This window comes from Aphidius gifuensis, linkage group LG2, assembly GCF_014905175.1.
Source record: "Aphidius gifuensis isolate YNYX2018 linkage group LG2, ASM1490517v1, whole genome shotgun sequence".
Lineage (NCBI taxonomy): Eukaryota > Metazoa > Arthropoda > Insecta > Hymenoptera > Braconidae > Aphidius > Aphidius gifuensis.
This window is the reverse complement of record NC_057789.1, coordinates 5,726,766-5,743,283: the sequence shown is the minus strand read 5'-3', so window position 1 is coordinate 5,743,283 and position 16,518 is coordinate 5,726,766. Positions and strand designations below refer to the sequence as shown.

At 27.0% G+C, this 16,518-nt stretch overlaps 4 protein-coding genes across 8 annotated transcripts in view; 2 read left to right on the top strand and 2 right to left on the bottom strand.

Moving 5' to 3' along the window:
- Positions 1-148: 148 nt before the first annotated feature.
- Positions 149-9,005, bottom strand: LOC122848646 (ubiquitin-protein ligase E3B). 2 transcript variants are annotated; one of them, XM_044146872.1, is made up of 5 exons: positions 8,926-9,005; positions 8,702-8,817; positions 8,389-8,549; positions 4,616-4,744; positions 149-4,433 (listed from the first exon to the last, which is right to left on the bottom strand). In XM_044146872.1, exon 5 carries the CDS (start codon positions 4,424-4,426, stop codon positions 1,217-1,219), a length of 3,210 nt encoding a protein of 1,069 aa, XP_044002807.1. In that variant the 5' UTR covers positions 4,427-4,433; positions 4,616-4,744; positions 8,389-8,549; positions 8,702-8,817; positions 8,926-9,005; the 3' UTR covers positions 149-1,216. The 2 variants fall into 2 exon arrangements, with proteins under 2 accessions (XP_044002807.1, XP_044002808.1); XM_044146873.1 differs by lacking the exon at positions 4,616-4,744 and having other exon boundaries at positions 8,926-8,983.
- LOC122848647 (G patch domain-containing protein 11) lies at positions 4,956-6,664 on the top strand. Its single transcript, XM_044146874.1, has 3 exons — positions 4,956-5,138; positions 5,462-5,702; positions 5,771-6,664. The coding sequence occupies exons 2-3, from the start codon at positions 5,471-5,473 to the stop codon at positions 6,328-6,330; spliced, it is 792 nt and encodes a 263-aa protein (XP_044002809.1). The 5' UTR covers positions 4,956-5,138; positions 5,462-5,470; the 3' UTR covers positions 6,331-6,664.
- Positions 6,665-9,370, top strand: LOC122848648 (partner of bursicon-like). The gene is made up of 6 exons (XM_044146875.1): positions 6,665-6,794; positions 6,870-6,994; positions 7,065-7,213; positions 8,445-8,559; positions 8,715-8,840; positions 9,154-9,370. The coding sequence occupies exons 1-6, from the start codon at positions 6,665-6,667 to the stop codon at positions 9,301-9,303; spliced, it is 795 nt and encodes a 264-aa protein (XP_044002810.1). The 3' UTR covers positions 9,304-9,370.
- Positions 9,371-13,501: 4,131 nt separating this feature from the next.
- LOC122848642 (eukaryotic translation initiation factor 4 gamma 3-like) overlaps positions 13,502-16,518 on the bottom strand; it is a 30,879-nt gene continuing 27,862 nt past the window's right edge. For all 4 annotated transcript variants that reach the window (XM_044146865.1, XM_044146866.1, XM_044146864.1 and 1 more), the window contains exons 10-14: positions 16,217-16,497; positions 15,742-15,914; positions 15,439-15,518; positions 14,628-15,218; positions 13,502-14,425 (exon numbers count right to left, since the gene is read on the bottom strand). In XM_044146865.1, coding sequence (XP_044002800.1) covers positions 14,241-14,425; positions 14,628-15,218; positions 15,439-15,518; positions 15,742-15,914; positions 16,217-16,497 — 1,310 coding nt within the window. In that variant the 3' untranslated portion in view covers positions 13,502-14,240. The remainder of the gene's footprint in view (positions 14,426-14,627; positions 15,219-15,438; positions 15,519-15,741; positions 15,915-16,216; positions 16,498-16,518) is intronic.

The following is a 16,518-nucleotide window of genomic DNA, read 5'->3' as shown; positions in this document are numbered from 1 at the left end:
TGTAACACAACTCAAATGGCGATGATCTGCTTTTTTTCTTTACCCTCTTTCCTCTCTCTTTTTTTTGTATCTTTTACACACTATCTGTCTTTTTTTAAAGCACACATACACACACACACAAACACCTTTTTATTTATTAATTAAACAAAAAAAAAAAAAAAAAAAACAACACATTATTTTTGGCATGGCTTAAATTTATCTGGCTTAAATTTGTCAACTTGTTATTTGTTCATGTTGACCCAAGGTATCAGGTCAATTTATTGTCGTTGACATTAATAACCTCGATGTGACATTTAACGATTGTCATTAAGACGCTGTGTATGAAATATTTTTAATTAAAAAACAACACAATTATATATATTGTTCCCTTGAACTTTGTGTTGATTATAATATTAAGATAAAAAAAATTATGAATAGTTTACATTTAAATTGACCAACAGAACGATAAACAACACGCCTTGTTAAACACAGATTGACACAATGCTCGCTATTTGTTCATTAACTAACAATCAAATAACAATATAATGTACAAAAAATAAACACGTTTTTAATGCAACAACACGAGAGAGAGAGAGAGAGACTGAGACACAATGAAAGTGAGATTGTCCAACTCAAATTCCACCAATAATTTTTATCTTTAATTTTTTTTTTTTTTTCCTGTCTGTCTTGTTTCCATTTTTTTTTTTGCTCAAGTGTTGAACAGTTCAGGTCCGTTGTTTCGTTTATCTAGAGTTCCATATTCCTCTTGTTTATCTACTAAAATAATGGGAGTGGGAAAACACGCGGGAAGAATCATGTTGGTACGACTGGTGTCACAATGCCAATTGGTTGGTCTGGCTTAGTCGTCTTTCTATTTGTCAGCTTTAAATTGAAATTGTCATGATTAATAATTATGACGATAGAATTTTTATTTTTTTTCTTCGATTCAATGGATGGTGTATATATATTATATATATTTATATTGTTTTAATTAATTTTTTATTATTATTAATTTATCATATATTTTTTACAATAAATTTTTATTTTTAAAATTATGAAAAGAGTTATAATTTCAAAATTGATCATTCAGAATTTTGTGCGACTTGCCAAATTTTACGAGGCAAAACAGAAATTTCACGTAAAATATTTTTCAATTCTCTTTGGTAAAAACTACATATACATCTTATCCTTTTATTCATTAAATCGTAAAATCCTAACATTTATTATGAGTTAAAAATTATGAGAGTTCAAAACCAGTATTTGAAGTAACTGCATATCTTAATTTTTCTCTTAGAGTACTTTTTTTCTGATAATTAGGCAATTTAAGAAGGTTAAAACAAGTTGATGATGTCGGTAGTCGATTTTGTGGGTCTTTTTTTCTAATAGTAAAAAATCCTCTTATAACACTGCCAATTGTATCACCTGTGTCTTCATCATCACCAACTTCAACACACCTGATTGAAAAAGAAGGTTCCAAATGAGCAAAACCAAGCAAAGGTGGCTTGGAACAACTGGTAACGAATTTGAGAAAAAAGCCTTTCTCTTCTTCGGTAAAATCTTTTTCGAGAATATCCCATAACCAACAGACAACTCTGTGACTATCGTGAAAGCCACCATAATATTGAGTGTGCTTTCGAAGATCTCTTAAATCAACAGGGACATTATCTCCTGATATGAGACGTTGCAATTCAGGCGTTGAAAATAATAATAACCATTCAGGATTAATAATTGATTTGAATCCTTTTATAAATGCTGCTGTTTGATCTTTAATTTGTTTATGCATTCTAAAATGTGCCATATGATGAATATAATTTATTTTGTTGTGATTTGTGACTGGTTCAGCTTTACCACCGGGATTTAGCTCGTGTGTTATTAGCTCACCCATTACATCTTCATCTAGTGAAAATGTTAGCTCAAGCTGACTAACATCTCCTTTATAATGTTTAACCAATGTTAAACTACGATATAAATCACGATCTAATGATGCCAATTCATCGAGCCAACTGTAAAGTGCATTACCAGTTTGTCCAGAAAATTGTGAAACAAAAAAAGAAGCAAATGGTACATCTACAACAATGCCCTCATAAACAGCTTTTCCTAGCATTCTTCCAACAAATTCAAATAATTGCAAATGATTTTCTTGCAAATAAGAAGTTGGTGAAGGATACAGTCTATTTTCAGATGTTGCTTTAAAAAGATTTAACGATGGATCAAATATTCTTTTAATAGTTTCCTCAAGAAACTCTTTGAATACACCATCCTGATCAATTCCAGCTTCATCAAGGCCCTGTTCATTAATAAATCTGACTCGTATGACTCCCTTGAGTGCTTGTGATGGCAAAATAGCAAGTTGCCTGTAACCATCTTCAACAATTCTCGAACGATGAATTGTAATCAATGTTGATGATTGTGAATTACAAGCACTTTCAGTTAAACCAAGAACTGCTTTTTCATCAGCAACATGCTTTCGAAAAAGCACTACACGTTCTGAATGTGGTATTACATGAGGCATTTTTGAAAGTAATAAAGCAGCACCTCTACGACCTTTTTCTAAATCTGCAAGAAATCCTGAGACACGTACTTCTTTTGCTAACCAGTGTCCATCAGGACAAAAAGTTCTTCTACAATCACGTCTGTAGATAGCCATAAGTAGAGTATGAAGTGAGGTGAACAATGGATTATTTGAAGTTGTTTTAACATCAAAAAGATTGTTCAATACTGCTTTATATAGAAATTGATTTAAAAAGTATGACATTGATATGAAATCAGTGAGTTTAAATGGTTCTTGTTGCTCATACATTTCCATATCATCAAGAATTGTCACGTAATGAGTCATACAGTCACAAAATAAAACAAGTAGCTGAAATTCTGGTGCTGAACATTTTGTATTGGCTGCTAGATGATCAAGAAATACTTTCAAGCCACAATGTGGTCCTAGTGTATTTAAAAATAACCACATATGATATAAAATTTTATCTTGATAACACAAACCAGTCAAAATGTCTAATTTCATTTGAGTCAGTGTGTGTAATGCAGTCTGATAAAGTGAACATATTAAAGCAATTTTTGTAGTTTCATTGCTGCCAAGTTTTTTATAATTTTTATTATTATTGGCTCGATTTGTTCGTGATTCCATAAAAGTACGTCGAAAAATATTTGTTGAAGTAACTGAAGTAGTTTGAAGTTCAATATGTATTGGATTATTTTCATTTTGCACAATTTCAATAAGTGGTTTACCAATGAGTTGAGCAATTATTTTGCCTGACCAAAGATAAGCCAATTGCACTTTTGTATAAATTATGGCACCATAAAGTGAAGAATCAACTGGTTGAGCAAAACATCCTAATACAGGATGCCAGTGTGTTAAATTGCTCTGTTTTGATACAACATACTGTTGACATGATTCCAGCATTTTTGTTACGACAAATGTAAAAGTAGGAAAAGAATGCTCTTGAATAATTTCATCTCTTTCAATATTGGCTAGCTGAATAATATTTGCAAGCAAACAAAGAGCATAGCTGCCTTCTAATGCATTGAAAATTATTCTGAGATTTTGTTCAGAATTTAAAAACACTAAACTGCGTGACAATAAATTATGGCTAATCATGACTGAAATGCACTCAGAGGAATGAATGTTTAGATGATAAACTAATGCTGGAACACTCAATACATTTATGAGGAAAAGTGATATGAGCTTGTCAGACATTTGAGATGATATCAAAGGACGCATAGTTAATGTCACAGCTGCAGTAAGAGCCACAGGCTTAAGTGATATTTGCTCACGCCCTAGACCTTTAACTAATAAGTTCTTCATCACAATATAAAACCCATTGTTGACCAAGTGACCCATGATATTTGCACAAAGTTGATTCATGCCAGCCTTGAGTTTTTTCATTCCTTCAACACGCTGAATTGACCAAGTGCTTGAAGAAGTGAAGCATATAAGTGTGTGCAAACGTAATAAAATGGATTTGTGATCTGCAGGATATTCAGGTTGAAGATTTTCCAAGCCTGCCATACAGTGATAAAGTACTCTTTTTATTTGTGAAATCCAAGCAATTGAATGATCTTTACTCAGTGCCACACCGACATACGACAACTTGGATGATTCAGATTCCAAAGACTGAGAAATGTAACGACACAAAATTTCTAGTCTTTGTTGATCTCTTTCCATTTTGAAAACAAAGAGAAAATGAGAAATATGCTTGTAAACTTCTAGAACAGGCTTTAATTGAAATGAACCATCCCCTGATATTTTCTCAGCAAAAAAATCATCAAATTCATGGAGTATTTTATTAGAAATTTTTTTTCTAGCTAGCCATCCTTTAACAAAAGCCTGAATAGATATAATTGCGGCTTCTTTTCGTTTTTCATTAGCACGTTCTTCTCTTGCTGATTTTGTTTGTTGAAGGAAGCTACCTTTTGATGATTTCTCAGTTTCAAACATTTTGGAACTGCAAAAAAAAAATAAAAAAAAAAAATCTCGTTTATTTGAATATACATAAAGAGTCGACAAAAACGGAAACCTCTTTTACATGCATTTAAATGCGGAAAAAAATTTATATAATGGGTCACTTTTTTTTGTGCATAATAAAAGAAAAAAAAAGTGGTAAAAAAATTGCTTAGAAACACTTACTTGATTTTAATTAAAGATAAGATGATTGAATAATCCTATCGTTAGTATCAAGATTATTTTTGTTTTATCATAGTTTGCATTTCTTCCATTTCCACAAACAGGTCACGAATAAACACGATAGTTTTAAGCCTTAAATATAAGACAAGAAATATCAGTAAGTGTTTTGTTAAAATATAAAAGATCATTTTAATAATTTTATCAAGTTTTTTTTTTCAACTCATTTTTTAAACTACAAAGGCTGCCAACCGTTTTTGGAGGGAATTCTCGCAGGGCTTTTTTATTCCACCAGGGGGCTGCCGAGAGAAGTTGTTTCTCTCTTTTTTTTTTCTTACAAAAAAAAGAGAGAACGTCAAAAAAAAATAAATAAATAAAAACAAGTACTCTTAATAATAATTAGTCAAGTGATCCATTAATTAAAAAATAAACGATATTTTTATTCGAGATTAACCAGGTTTAATTTAATAAAATTTATTTTTTTTAATGTTTATAAATTGACCCATTTTGTTTGGAAAAAAAAAAAAAGGTAAATTATTATTTGTTGACAGTTTTGACAGTTGTTTATTAAGAAGATCATCGTTTTTTTTTTTTTTTTTATAATAATAGTTCGTCATATTAATTTTTTTTAAATAGATTTTTTCTAATTTTTTATATTATTAATTTTGGAGCTCAAAACAAAAACAAACATAACCTTCAAAAATATATTTCAAATGACAAGATAAATAAACAAATATTGTTGTTCAATAATTACTCAAAAAAATTATTGTTTAAAAAAAAAAAAAAAAACATAAATAATTATTTGAAATTCTATTTAATTTATTTATTATTATGGCTTTTGTATTTTTCTAGCAAATAAAAATGTCAGACAACGATGATGATTACATGTCAGATAAATTCATACTTGGTTCTGAAGCAACAACAAAAGCACCAAGTTTAATGTTTAAACCATCACAAAAACGAGAATTTGAAAAAATGAAAAAAAAAGCTGAGATTACTGCAAAAATACGTGAAAAAAATAAATCAGTTAAATTAATGGAACAAGAAAAAAGAGAAGAAGGTTTATCATCAGCAATATCAAGTAGTAACAAAGGTAATAAATAATAAAAAAAAATATTTATATAAATTAAACTAAAAAACTAATTAAATATTTATTTATAGGCTTTGAAATGTTAATGAAAATGGGATACAAGCCAGGTCAAGGTATTGGAAAAACAGAGTCTGGTAGATCAGAGCCAATTCCCATGGATTTAAAAATCAACAGACTGGGTCTTGGCAAATGTGAAACAAGAAAAAAATTAGCTCAAAAAAATATAAATCCAACAGAAAAATTAGATAATTTAAATACAGATAATTTTAGAGATAGAATTGCTGCTAAAAAATTAGAACAATTGGCTGATATTGATTTGTTTAAAAGTCAAAAAGTATGTGAACAATTAGATACTAAAAATAATATTAAAGAACCACAATATTCATGGTACTGGCCATTAGTTAAAAAAGAAAAAAATAGTGATGATGAAGAAGAAGAAGAAGATGATGATGATGAAAATACTGAAGAACCAGAAAATGAAGATGATAAATTAAGTACAATTGAAAAATTAGAATTATTAACAAAATACCTGAGGAAAAATTATTTTTATTGTATATGGTGTGGTGCAACGTATGATGATGATGATGATCTCAAAGATAATTGTCCTGGTAGTACACGTAATGATCACTGATCATCACAATGTTGATGTAATATTTTTGTTTATTATTTAATTAATATTTATAAATAAATAATCAATGTTAAATTTAAATATATTTTTTTGTTAAAATTATTATAAGCTGAAGAGACTTGTGTTTGTGATGAAAGGTTTGAAGGAGAGTGTATTGGATATTTGAAAAATTGATTCATGCTATTAAGACTCAACAGGAGCTCAATATGCCCCATGAAGATAGTCAACAGGGTGGGATACAACAAGTTGGTATAAAAGCCAGCTAGTAGAATATTTATTTTTCATAACAATCAGAAACTTGAACGTTGTTGTTCCAGTTATTGTTGCTGTTATATTGATGAACAAATTAACCATAATGTTTAATGTTTTAACTATTTTTTTATTGGGAACAGTTTCTGGTACAATGATTGCCCAACAAAATGATGAAAATTGCGAGACATTAACATCAGAAATTCACATAACAAAAGGTAAAAATTTACAAAGTTGAATTAACAAAATAAATAATAATAATAATGATTTTGTTTTTTTTTTTTTTTTCTAAGATGAGTACAACGAGGCTGCAATTTTAGTTAGAACTTGCAGTGATGATGTTTCTGTTACAAAATGTGAAGGATTTTGTAATTCTCAAGTTCAACCAAGTATATCAACTCCCACTGGTTTTCTCAAGGTAAAAATACCATGAATAACTTGGATGAATTTTTTAAAAATATAATGAATTTTTGTTGCATTTGTTTCAGGAGTGTTTCTGTTGTCGTGAAAGCTACTTGAAAGAACGAATGGTTACACTACATCATTGTTATGATGCTGATGGTGTCAAACTTGATGGTGAAATGTCAACAATGGAAATAAAACTTCGTGAACCAGCTGATTGCAAATGCTTCAAGTGTGGAGACTACACTAGATAAATTGATATTTAAAAAAGAAAAAAATAATATATTTAAAAAAAAAAAAACATTTTACAATATTTGAATGATAATTTAGAAAAACATGTAATGTCTTTGATTAAAATAATAAATAAATAATAAAAATTGAAACAATTATTAATGTTTTTAATGAAAAATCCTATCCATTTATTTTTAAAAAAATATAAATTATAAGATAATAAAATTGATGATATAAATTCGTTTTAATTTTATGTTAATTTTCCAAATGAATATTTAAAAAATTCAAGTTATAAATTAAATATTTTTTAAATAGAAATATACATAAATCAATAAGTAAATAGAAAAAATAAAAAATGATATTATTTAAAATGCATGATTTAAAAACTGAGCTAAATAATAATTTAATTTCTGATTAACTGATAGAAAATCTCAAGTACTTGCAATATGTTCTACAACGTAATAATATTAAAAAAATAAAAAGAAAAAAAAATAATTTATTGATTTGCGGAAAAGAAAAACCATTATGTTCATGTTAACAACAGGTGATCCAACAACATCCTGATAAAACTCTTGTTAACAACGACAAAGCATTAAAGCTTGCTTTTATTTTTCACCTAAAACATCAACAGTTACATTAGCCAACAAGGCACCAAAAAAAAATTAAGAAATGTCTAGCCAACAAAAGCATCTTTTACTATAATAATCAAATGTTAAATTTTTTTTTTCTTACAAATTAAATAAAAATCCAAAGACAATGTCAACAATGATTATAATAAAAAAAAAAAAAGCAAAATAATATCAGGAAGACCAAAAAAAAGCTGAGAGCAAAAATAAAAAAAAAAAAATATATATTTTAAAAAGACTTTGAGTAAAACTGTGATGACTACAAGAACTTCCACTTTTTCCCTTTTATCCCCACAAGGTTGTACCTTCTCCAGGGGGTTTGTATGATGATGATGATAATAACAGGGTATAAAAGCTTCTACCAAGTTATCACATTGTCACAGAAGCTCTTGATAATCAAAATGTGCCAGATTGCTTGGACGTTTTTTATACATTTTGGTAAACACCATATACTTAATTTTTCTATCAACAACTATTGCTTGATTTGAATTATTTAAAAAATGCCTAACCATTGTCACAAGATAACCAGTTTAATGATAGTTTTTTTACTTACGTATTAGTGATTGTTGGAGTACTCCACTGTCAACAAAGCCTTGTCGAGGGTGTTATTGGTGTTGATGAGTGTCAAGTTACTAGAGTTCTTCACACTCTTAGAGCTCCTGGATGTGTACCAAAATTAATTGCAAGTTATGCTTGTACTGGTCGTTGCAGTAGCTATTTACAAGTAAGACATTAATTATTAATTTTATTTTTCTTTATACAACTGACAGGTGTAGCTTGTAATTTGTTTTGTTGCTTAAAAATCATCATGAAATACTTATAATCATTTATGAATATATTATTTGGGAGCATTGTCATTATATTACCTTGATTTTTAAGGTTTCAGGATCAAAAGATTGGCAAATGGAGAGAAGTTGCATGTGTTGTCAAGAAAGTGGTGAACGTGAAGCAAGCGTATCACTTTATTGTCCAAAGGCTAAACCTGGAGAAAAAAAATTTCGAAAGGTTTGTTTAATATTTAATTTAACTATTTAATTATTAATTTTATTTTAAGTTTATTTTTTTTTATATTCATTTAAAATAATATTACGTGTAATTATTTTTTTAATCACAATCGAAATTTTACTACACGATATTTACGATGCCATGTTGTTTTTATTTTACACACACAAAACCAAAACAGTTGATTGTGTGTATGTATTTATAAGAATTAAGAACAGTGGAATCCGAACCAGAGAAAAAAAACGATAGAAAAAAATCAAATGCGAATTGAACCATAACAATAATAATTAATAGATATAAAAATATTTGTTTACAGGTGATAACAAAAGCACCTTTGGAATGCATGTGTCGTCCATGTACCAGTGTCGAGGAATATTCAATAATACCTCAAGAAATTGCTGGTTTTGCTGAGGAAGGACCATTAACATCATCTGCCCATTTTCGTCGATCAACAAGTATCCAATGAATAAAAAAAAAATATTCAATCAATCGAAAAATAAATAAACGACATATAATAAAAATTTAATCAAACATAGAAATTGATTTTCTTAAATCCTTGTAATTAAATTGAGAAATAATAAATTAATTAACTTCCTACAACATAATTAAGATAAAATTAATTTTATTTTATTTTATCTCCTCATAATAACGTGGTTTTATGCAGTTTTATGAATCTGGTTTTCTTTCCAAAGTTCATTAACAAAAACTCCGAAATTCTCGAAATACTCTGGTGGAAATATTACTCCGGCATTTCTCCGTTTTTGGCCCATTTCCGGAGAAATTACTCCGGCATAAAAGTAGTGGCAGATTTATTTTTCCGACATTAATCTCATGCCGGAGTAATTACTCCGCCACCACCCTTGTGCCGGAGTAATTTCTCCGGAAATGGGCCAAAAACGGAGTAATGCCAAAGAAAGCCGGAGTAATGGCGGAGAAATATTTCTACCAGGGCATAATAAGTATTCGGATTTTCCGTCGCTTAAATTATCCAGTTTAAATGCAATCCAGTTTAAAGGCAGTTGGGTGCATCGTGTTGCATCCCCCCTGGTAGAAATATTTCTCCAACTTTCTCCGCCTTTTTTCCAACTTTCTCCACCTTTTTACGAAAATGACCCAGAGATGGAGAAATGGCGGAGAAAAGTTGGAGAAAAGTCGGAGAAATATTTCTACCAGGGTTCTAATAATTGATTTTTAGCTGTTAAGCTTGCAACGAATTTCTGTACATTCGATGTAAAGACTAAAAACAAGTTTTAATAAACGAAAAGAAAGAAATGCACCATGCTATTCTCACGATTCCGATAGAAACAAATATTTCGAAAGGAAAATAAATTCAATAACACAAAAATCATAAAATTACACTTATTAAATAATAAAGAAATATCAAGGAAATATTTTGATTAAAAGAAAAATAATTAAACAGTTTTTTTTTTTTTTTTCTTCCTCTGGCATCGAGTTATTTTTATTTATTTTTTTTTTTTAATTATAGATATGGTTTATTATATATAGAAGGTGTGTATGTGTTTATGTGAATCGTGTTATTATCGATTTATGTTTTTTCATTCAGAGTTCTTAATAGTAGATTTTTTTTAATCATTTATTCTTCTATTTATACTATATATTTTTTAATTTATTTATAACAATATACACATACGCATAATACAAGAAAATTATGCGCCTATGTATATAGCAATATATATATATATAACTTCTTTTTTTTTTTTCTTTTATCATCATGTCAGTGTTAACAGAGAAAGTTAGAAAAAAAAACTCATCAAAATTTTTTAACTTTATCCCTTACATCATCAGCTTATCACTCATATTTATTTTATTTTTTTAATTATTATTATTTTCCTATCATTTAGGATAGTTGTTGCATTATTTTGAATTTTATTTACAATATTATGATTAATGTTATTATTTATTTCGCACACAGACACCCTTTGCCCAAACACACATTTTTTATTTTAATATTTTCATAGTCAAAATTATTTTATGTATTAAATCAAACTTATCCGCATTATTTATTTATTTAAATTATTTATTAATAAAACGTCTGTATTATTTATATTTTATTTTTGTATATAAATTATATTAATTATTTTTTATTTATTTTCTAGTCGTGCGAATACATCAAATTGTCCAAGAGTGTTTGGCATATTACTCTCAAACAATTTTAACATATTTAAACATTTTTTTTTTTTTATTATTTAGCTCTTGTTTTGGAAAAATAACAATAATAATATTTAAAAATAATATTGTTTGAATTTATTATTATTTTTATGTTTTTTTTTTAATGAAAAACTTTTCAAAAGTTTTATATCGTCATTATCAAGTTTTTATTTAAAAACAAAAAAACATAATTGAAAAGTTATTAATTATTATTTATATCGAAGTTTATAAAGGAAGCAAAAAAAATTAAGTCGTCATTTATCCTCGATTATTATTTATCGCGGTTTATTATTTATTTTTCTAATGTATTTTTTTTTTTGTTTTTTGTTTGTAAAAAAATGAACATTTTTATTTATCATTGTTCTGAACGTGCCAGTGTAAAAAAGTCTTTTATTTCAAATCGACATGACACGCAGTTGACGAACACTCACAGCGATGGTTACTTATTATATTTTGTTTTTTTTTTTTTAAATAGTTATTTCTTTATACAAATGTTTGATAATTATCATTTTTACTTTTTCAGTTGGATTTACAACAAAAGTAGCTATTAATAACAAGTTGCATACAAAACTTGGTGTCGCGAAATTTCAATTATTTGTGTAAATTTTTAAATATTATTTACAGATAAAATAATGATGAATATACAATTACATTTTATCATTTTTTGTATCATGTTAATTAATTGTTGCGAGAGAAAAAGAAAAACAAAAAAATATATATGTAGTTTTTTTTTTTTCTAAATATATAATTTATTCTTCGATGAGAATTAGTGTTAATCAATAAAGAAAATTGACTGTATTATAATAGAGTTTAAAACTCTGAGTAGTAAAAATAATTGTGATGGAGTTAATTAGGCAGATAATTAATTGTCGGTTTATTGGCGCAATTGTCAGCGAAAAAAAAAAAATAAAAATAACATTCCATCAATTATCTAAACTGTTTCATCTTTTTTTTTTTCATTTCAGGTATTTATTATCATGTCATTTGGGAACGGTCGTCCGCCCCGACCAGCCGGGCATCAACTCTACTGTCTTCCCTGATCAGATTTCATTAACTTTATCGCAATCAAGCGGCCTTATTAATTACTTATCAAATAAAGTAATTCCATAGAAAAAAAAAATGTTAAAGAACAAACATAAATTGTATTTTAATAATAATCTACCTAAATAACAATTATACACTTTAATAATAATAATTTAATAAACAAAAAAAAAAAAAAACCACTGAGAACCCGTTTTGCATCGTCGATTTTATTTTTTTTTCATTTGGCATTTTTTTAATTAGCAAAAACAAAAAAAAAACATAATAAAATTATATAAAAACGTCGAGGATTCTATACTAAAAAATTTCTTGTTGTTGTTGTTGTTTTTTGTTTATTTATTTTCAATTTTTTATTGTATACTTTCGACGTGTCATCGAAGTTGAAACATGCAGTGATGACGATTTTTTCATTACAAGTCTGTCAAGTTGTCACAGTCGTGTGTTACATTGTTTGACAAAACTTTTAACATGAAAGTTAATTATTAATTTTTATTTTTATATATATAAATAATATATATATATAAATTTTTATTTGCATTAACTAAACCGTTTTAATAACATCACGGTCATAAAAAAATTACGTGAACACATTCATACATTATTTATTCATTTTGCATCACACATTTTGCATCATCATTATTTTATGTTTTATATTAAAAATTTTTTTTTTTTTTCCTTTTTAATTTTTACATTACAAATATCTATGTTTGCATTAAAAAATAGTAATGCTTAAATAAAGCACATCATTTTTATATAGTGTCCCGCATTTGATGAATTTTTTTGTAATTTTTTTAAATTTGAAAATTTCATCTATTTTTATTTTACCAATTTGATTTTAAATAAAATATAAAATTATTCGCTTATGAATATCGTGTTTTAGATATTGTCTGACAATATTTTAGTCAACTTCTTTACAATTATTAAATTATAATGGGAAGAGGCATTGTGTTTAAATATCTTCAGACTTTATTTTACGAATGTATTTTTATATTATTATTTTAATCAATGTAATTTTTCATAAAAATTGCGTAGACACATAATTTTAACTTGTGATTACGGGGCCATTATTTATTTATATTATATATTTATTTTTTTCATCATTGAAAAATAATAACTATAAAAAAATAAGACGTCTCGAGTTGAACAAAAAAAAACAAAAAAATAATAAATTATAATTTATTGTGTTTGTTGTGTGTAATGTGTATTTATTTTTTTATTAAATAAAACAGTTATATCACGTTTATATTCGTCTACGAACAAAGTATCAAACTAAAAAGTTTATCGTTTTTTTTTTTTTAAATATTTTTATTGTGTTATCATTTTCATATGCACGGCTTTTTTAGTTTTACTGAAAAATCAGGCTGTAATTATATTATAATATCAATCATATTAATATTATTTTCAAGTTTAAATAGTGTATGTCAAATACAACTATCAAGTTATCATTTCGTTTCTTTTTTTTTTTTGATTTTTTTTAATAACAAGTTTACCATTTTTTTTTTCATTTTTTTAATATTTTTTTTTTTTTGAAGCTTGATAATTTCGTGTGTCATCTTACACTATTGTACAAACACTTTATGATAAACATACACTTATTCGCAGTCATTACGCCACTTTCATGTCATTCTAAGGGAAAAAAAAAAGAAAAAAAAAAAAAAACAAACTAAAAAGGAACAAAATAAATCTCGTATAAATTTTCATAAAATTGTTTCACAAATTTGGCCTCATTATCAATCAAGACAATATAGTGGATGTACATCTGTGGAGTGATTTACTTTGTTGTTAAATTATTATCATTATTATTAGTATAATTATTTAGTTTTTTTTATTTTTTTTCTATGTGTATGATTTTAAAAAATATAAGTCTTTAGCACGAAGTTCTTGTGTGAATGAATTTTTTGAGCACTTAAACAGTTGTATGCACAGGACAACTTAAATCCCACGACATAAAAACTCATAAATCACAACGTATATAAATAATAATATTATAACGTTGACTCGGCTCAAAATTTATTGATCTTTTTATTACTATTATTATTATTATTTTATACCTCATTTGTATTTGCAATATTTATTTATAAGTTCACTTTTTTTTTTTTTTTAATTTTTATTTTTTTATTATAATTTTTCATTAGCTATTTATATAATATTGGATTTATATATGATTAAATCCTTTTCTAATTGTTGGAATACTCATGCTTCCTCGCTTGATTCTTCATGACCCTCTTTGAGTTGAACAAAGAATGATGTGAGAGCTAATACAGCACAACCATGACCTAACATTTCAGCTTTATCGGTACAAGTTTGCCATGCCAAAAAGGCATTGTCTGATACTACTCCAACTTCATAAAGTCCATCAATTATGCTGCATAAAACACCTAAAGAAAAAAACAATAAATGAATATTTTAGATTACATTTTTTTTGTTGATTGATAATTGATTTGATGATTGATATTAAATTTAAAATTCTTCAGGCCTGTTGAGCTTTTACAACCGTCATGGTTATATCGGTGTAAAGTATTGTCATCATATAATTTTAAATTAAATAATAAATAATTAATATTAAGTAGTTAAATTTACCTTGAGGATTTTCCAATTTATGATTAAAAGCAGTGAGGGCATATAAACATTGAAGTTCCAACTCTGGATTTGTGTCAACATAACGTGCCATAAGCGGTAAAAAGTGATCAAGTTTTTGACGATTTACTTTGTATGAATTTTTTAATGGTTCAACAACTGTTTCTAGTATTGATGTTACAAGTGTTCTTATGAATTTTGGTTTTTTAAAACCTTCTTGTCCAACACTTGCTGTTATCCAACTTGTTATATTATCAAAATCACTATCACGTAATAATTTTATTAATTGGTCATGAATTTGTTCATATGTCAATTCTATACCACTTGGTAATTTGTCTGTTGCATCATTTGTTAAAAATTCTAAATTATATTCTTTAACAATATTATCAGGATTTTCTTTTGATGTATCAACTAAATCAGTCCATTTAATTCCACTTTTATTCCATTTGTCAGCTATTAATTTTGGTCCTTCACTTTGTGCTAATATTGTTAATAATTCACCAACAAGTTTACCAACTGTACCACTATTTTTTAGTACTGATGTCGTACGTTTTAATTCATTCAATGGATGTGCACCACGAACTACTAATGGTTCTGTAAAATTAAAAATAAATAATTTAATTAAATAATACTCTTGAAAATTATTAATTTATATTTTGTTAATTTTCTTTAAAAATATCTCAGGCCTGTTGAGCTTTTACAACCGTCATGGTTAATTCGGTGTAAGAGGTTGTCATCATTTAATTTAATTTATGTATATTTTTTTTTTTCATTGATAAAAGACAAAATAGAAAAAAAAAAAAAAACAACTTACTCAGTATTTCAGCTGCATATGTCCAGAATTTTGGAAGATCAATAACAAGATCTTCTGCTACTTCTATTAATTTATCATATCTGTAAATGAAAAAAATAATTGAATTAATAAAAATCATAATAATATTAAATTAATTATGATAAAAATTAAAAATAATTTGATAAAATTTCAGTATCCTTTTGGCTAGACAACACAAAGCTACATTTTTTTTTGTATCTTTCCTCTAGGTATCGATAGTTAACATCATACAATTCAACAAGAAAAATGACAAATGAAAAATAAAATATTTAATGTTTTACTTACTCTGCTTGGAATAATGAAATTGGGAACATCTTGTTGACAATCATGTGTGCAAAAAGACTGGAATAATATTCACGATGAAGTGATGATTTCTCCAAAATGCGATTCAATGATTCACTAATGAAATATGGATAAGTTGAATTGTCAAGCTTATCATTCAATTGATCCATAGCAGTCTGTAAAATGAAACAAAAAAACAAACGATAAATAAACATCATAGATTAAAAATTAATATCAAAAATATATATTTTTTTATAATGAAATAAAATGTCCACATTCTGGTTGACTTAACATTGTGAAAATTAATTTTTAGCACGTTCGAATCTAAAAATAATCAATGTTAAATTTGACCAGAATGCAGGTATGGCATTATTCTAGCACACTTATGACTCAAGCATCTCTTTGGGTAATCAGAGATGGATCTAAGGAGCGTGCATTATTTAATTTTTAAATTGATAATTAAAGTAGTAAAACTTACATCAATGAATGCATCAACATTTGGAGAAGTCTTGCAACCACCAAGAACAGTAATTATTTCATTTTTAATTTGATCCTCAGTGAGAACTTTTTTATCACTTGGAGGTGTTGCTAATAGAGGTGGACGTTTGTTATATTTTGATGCTGATGGTGGTGGCATTGACATGCTCTGGCTTCTTGATGTTATCTCAGGCACAGAATTTTCACGTGAGTCACGTCTTGACATACTACTACTGCTACTTTGAACTTGATGAATACCATTTCTTGAACCTCTATTGCTATCTGTAAAATTAACATTGACAT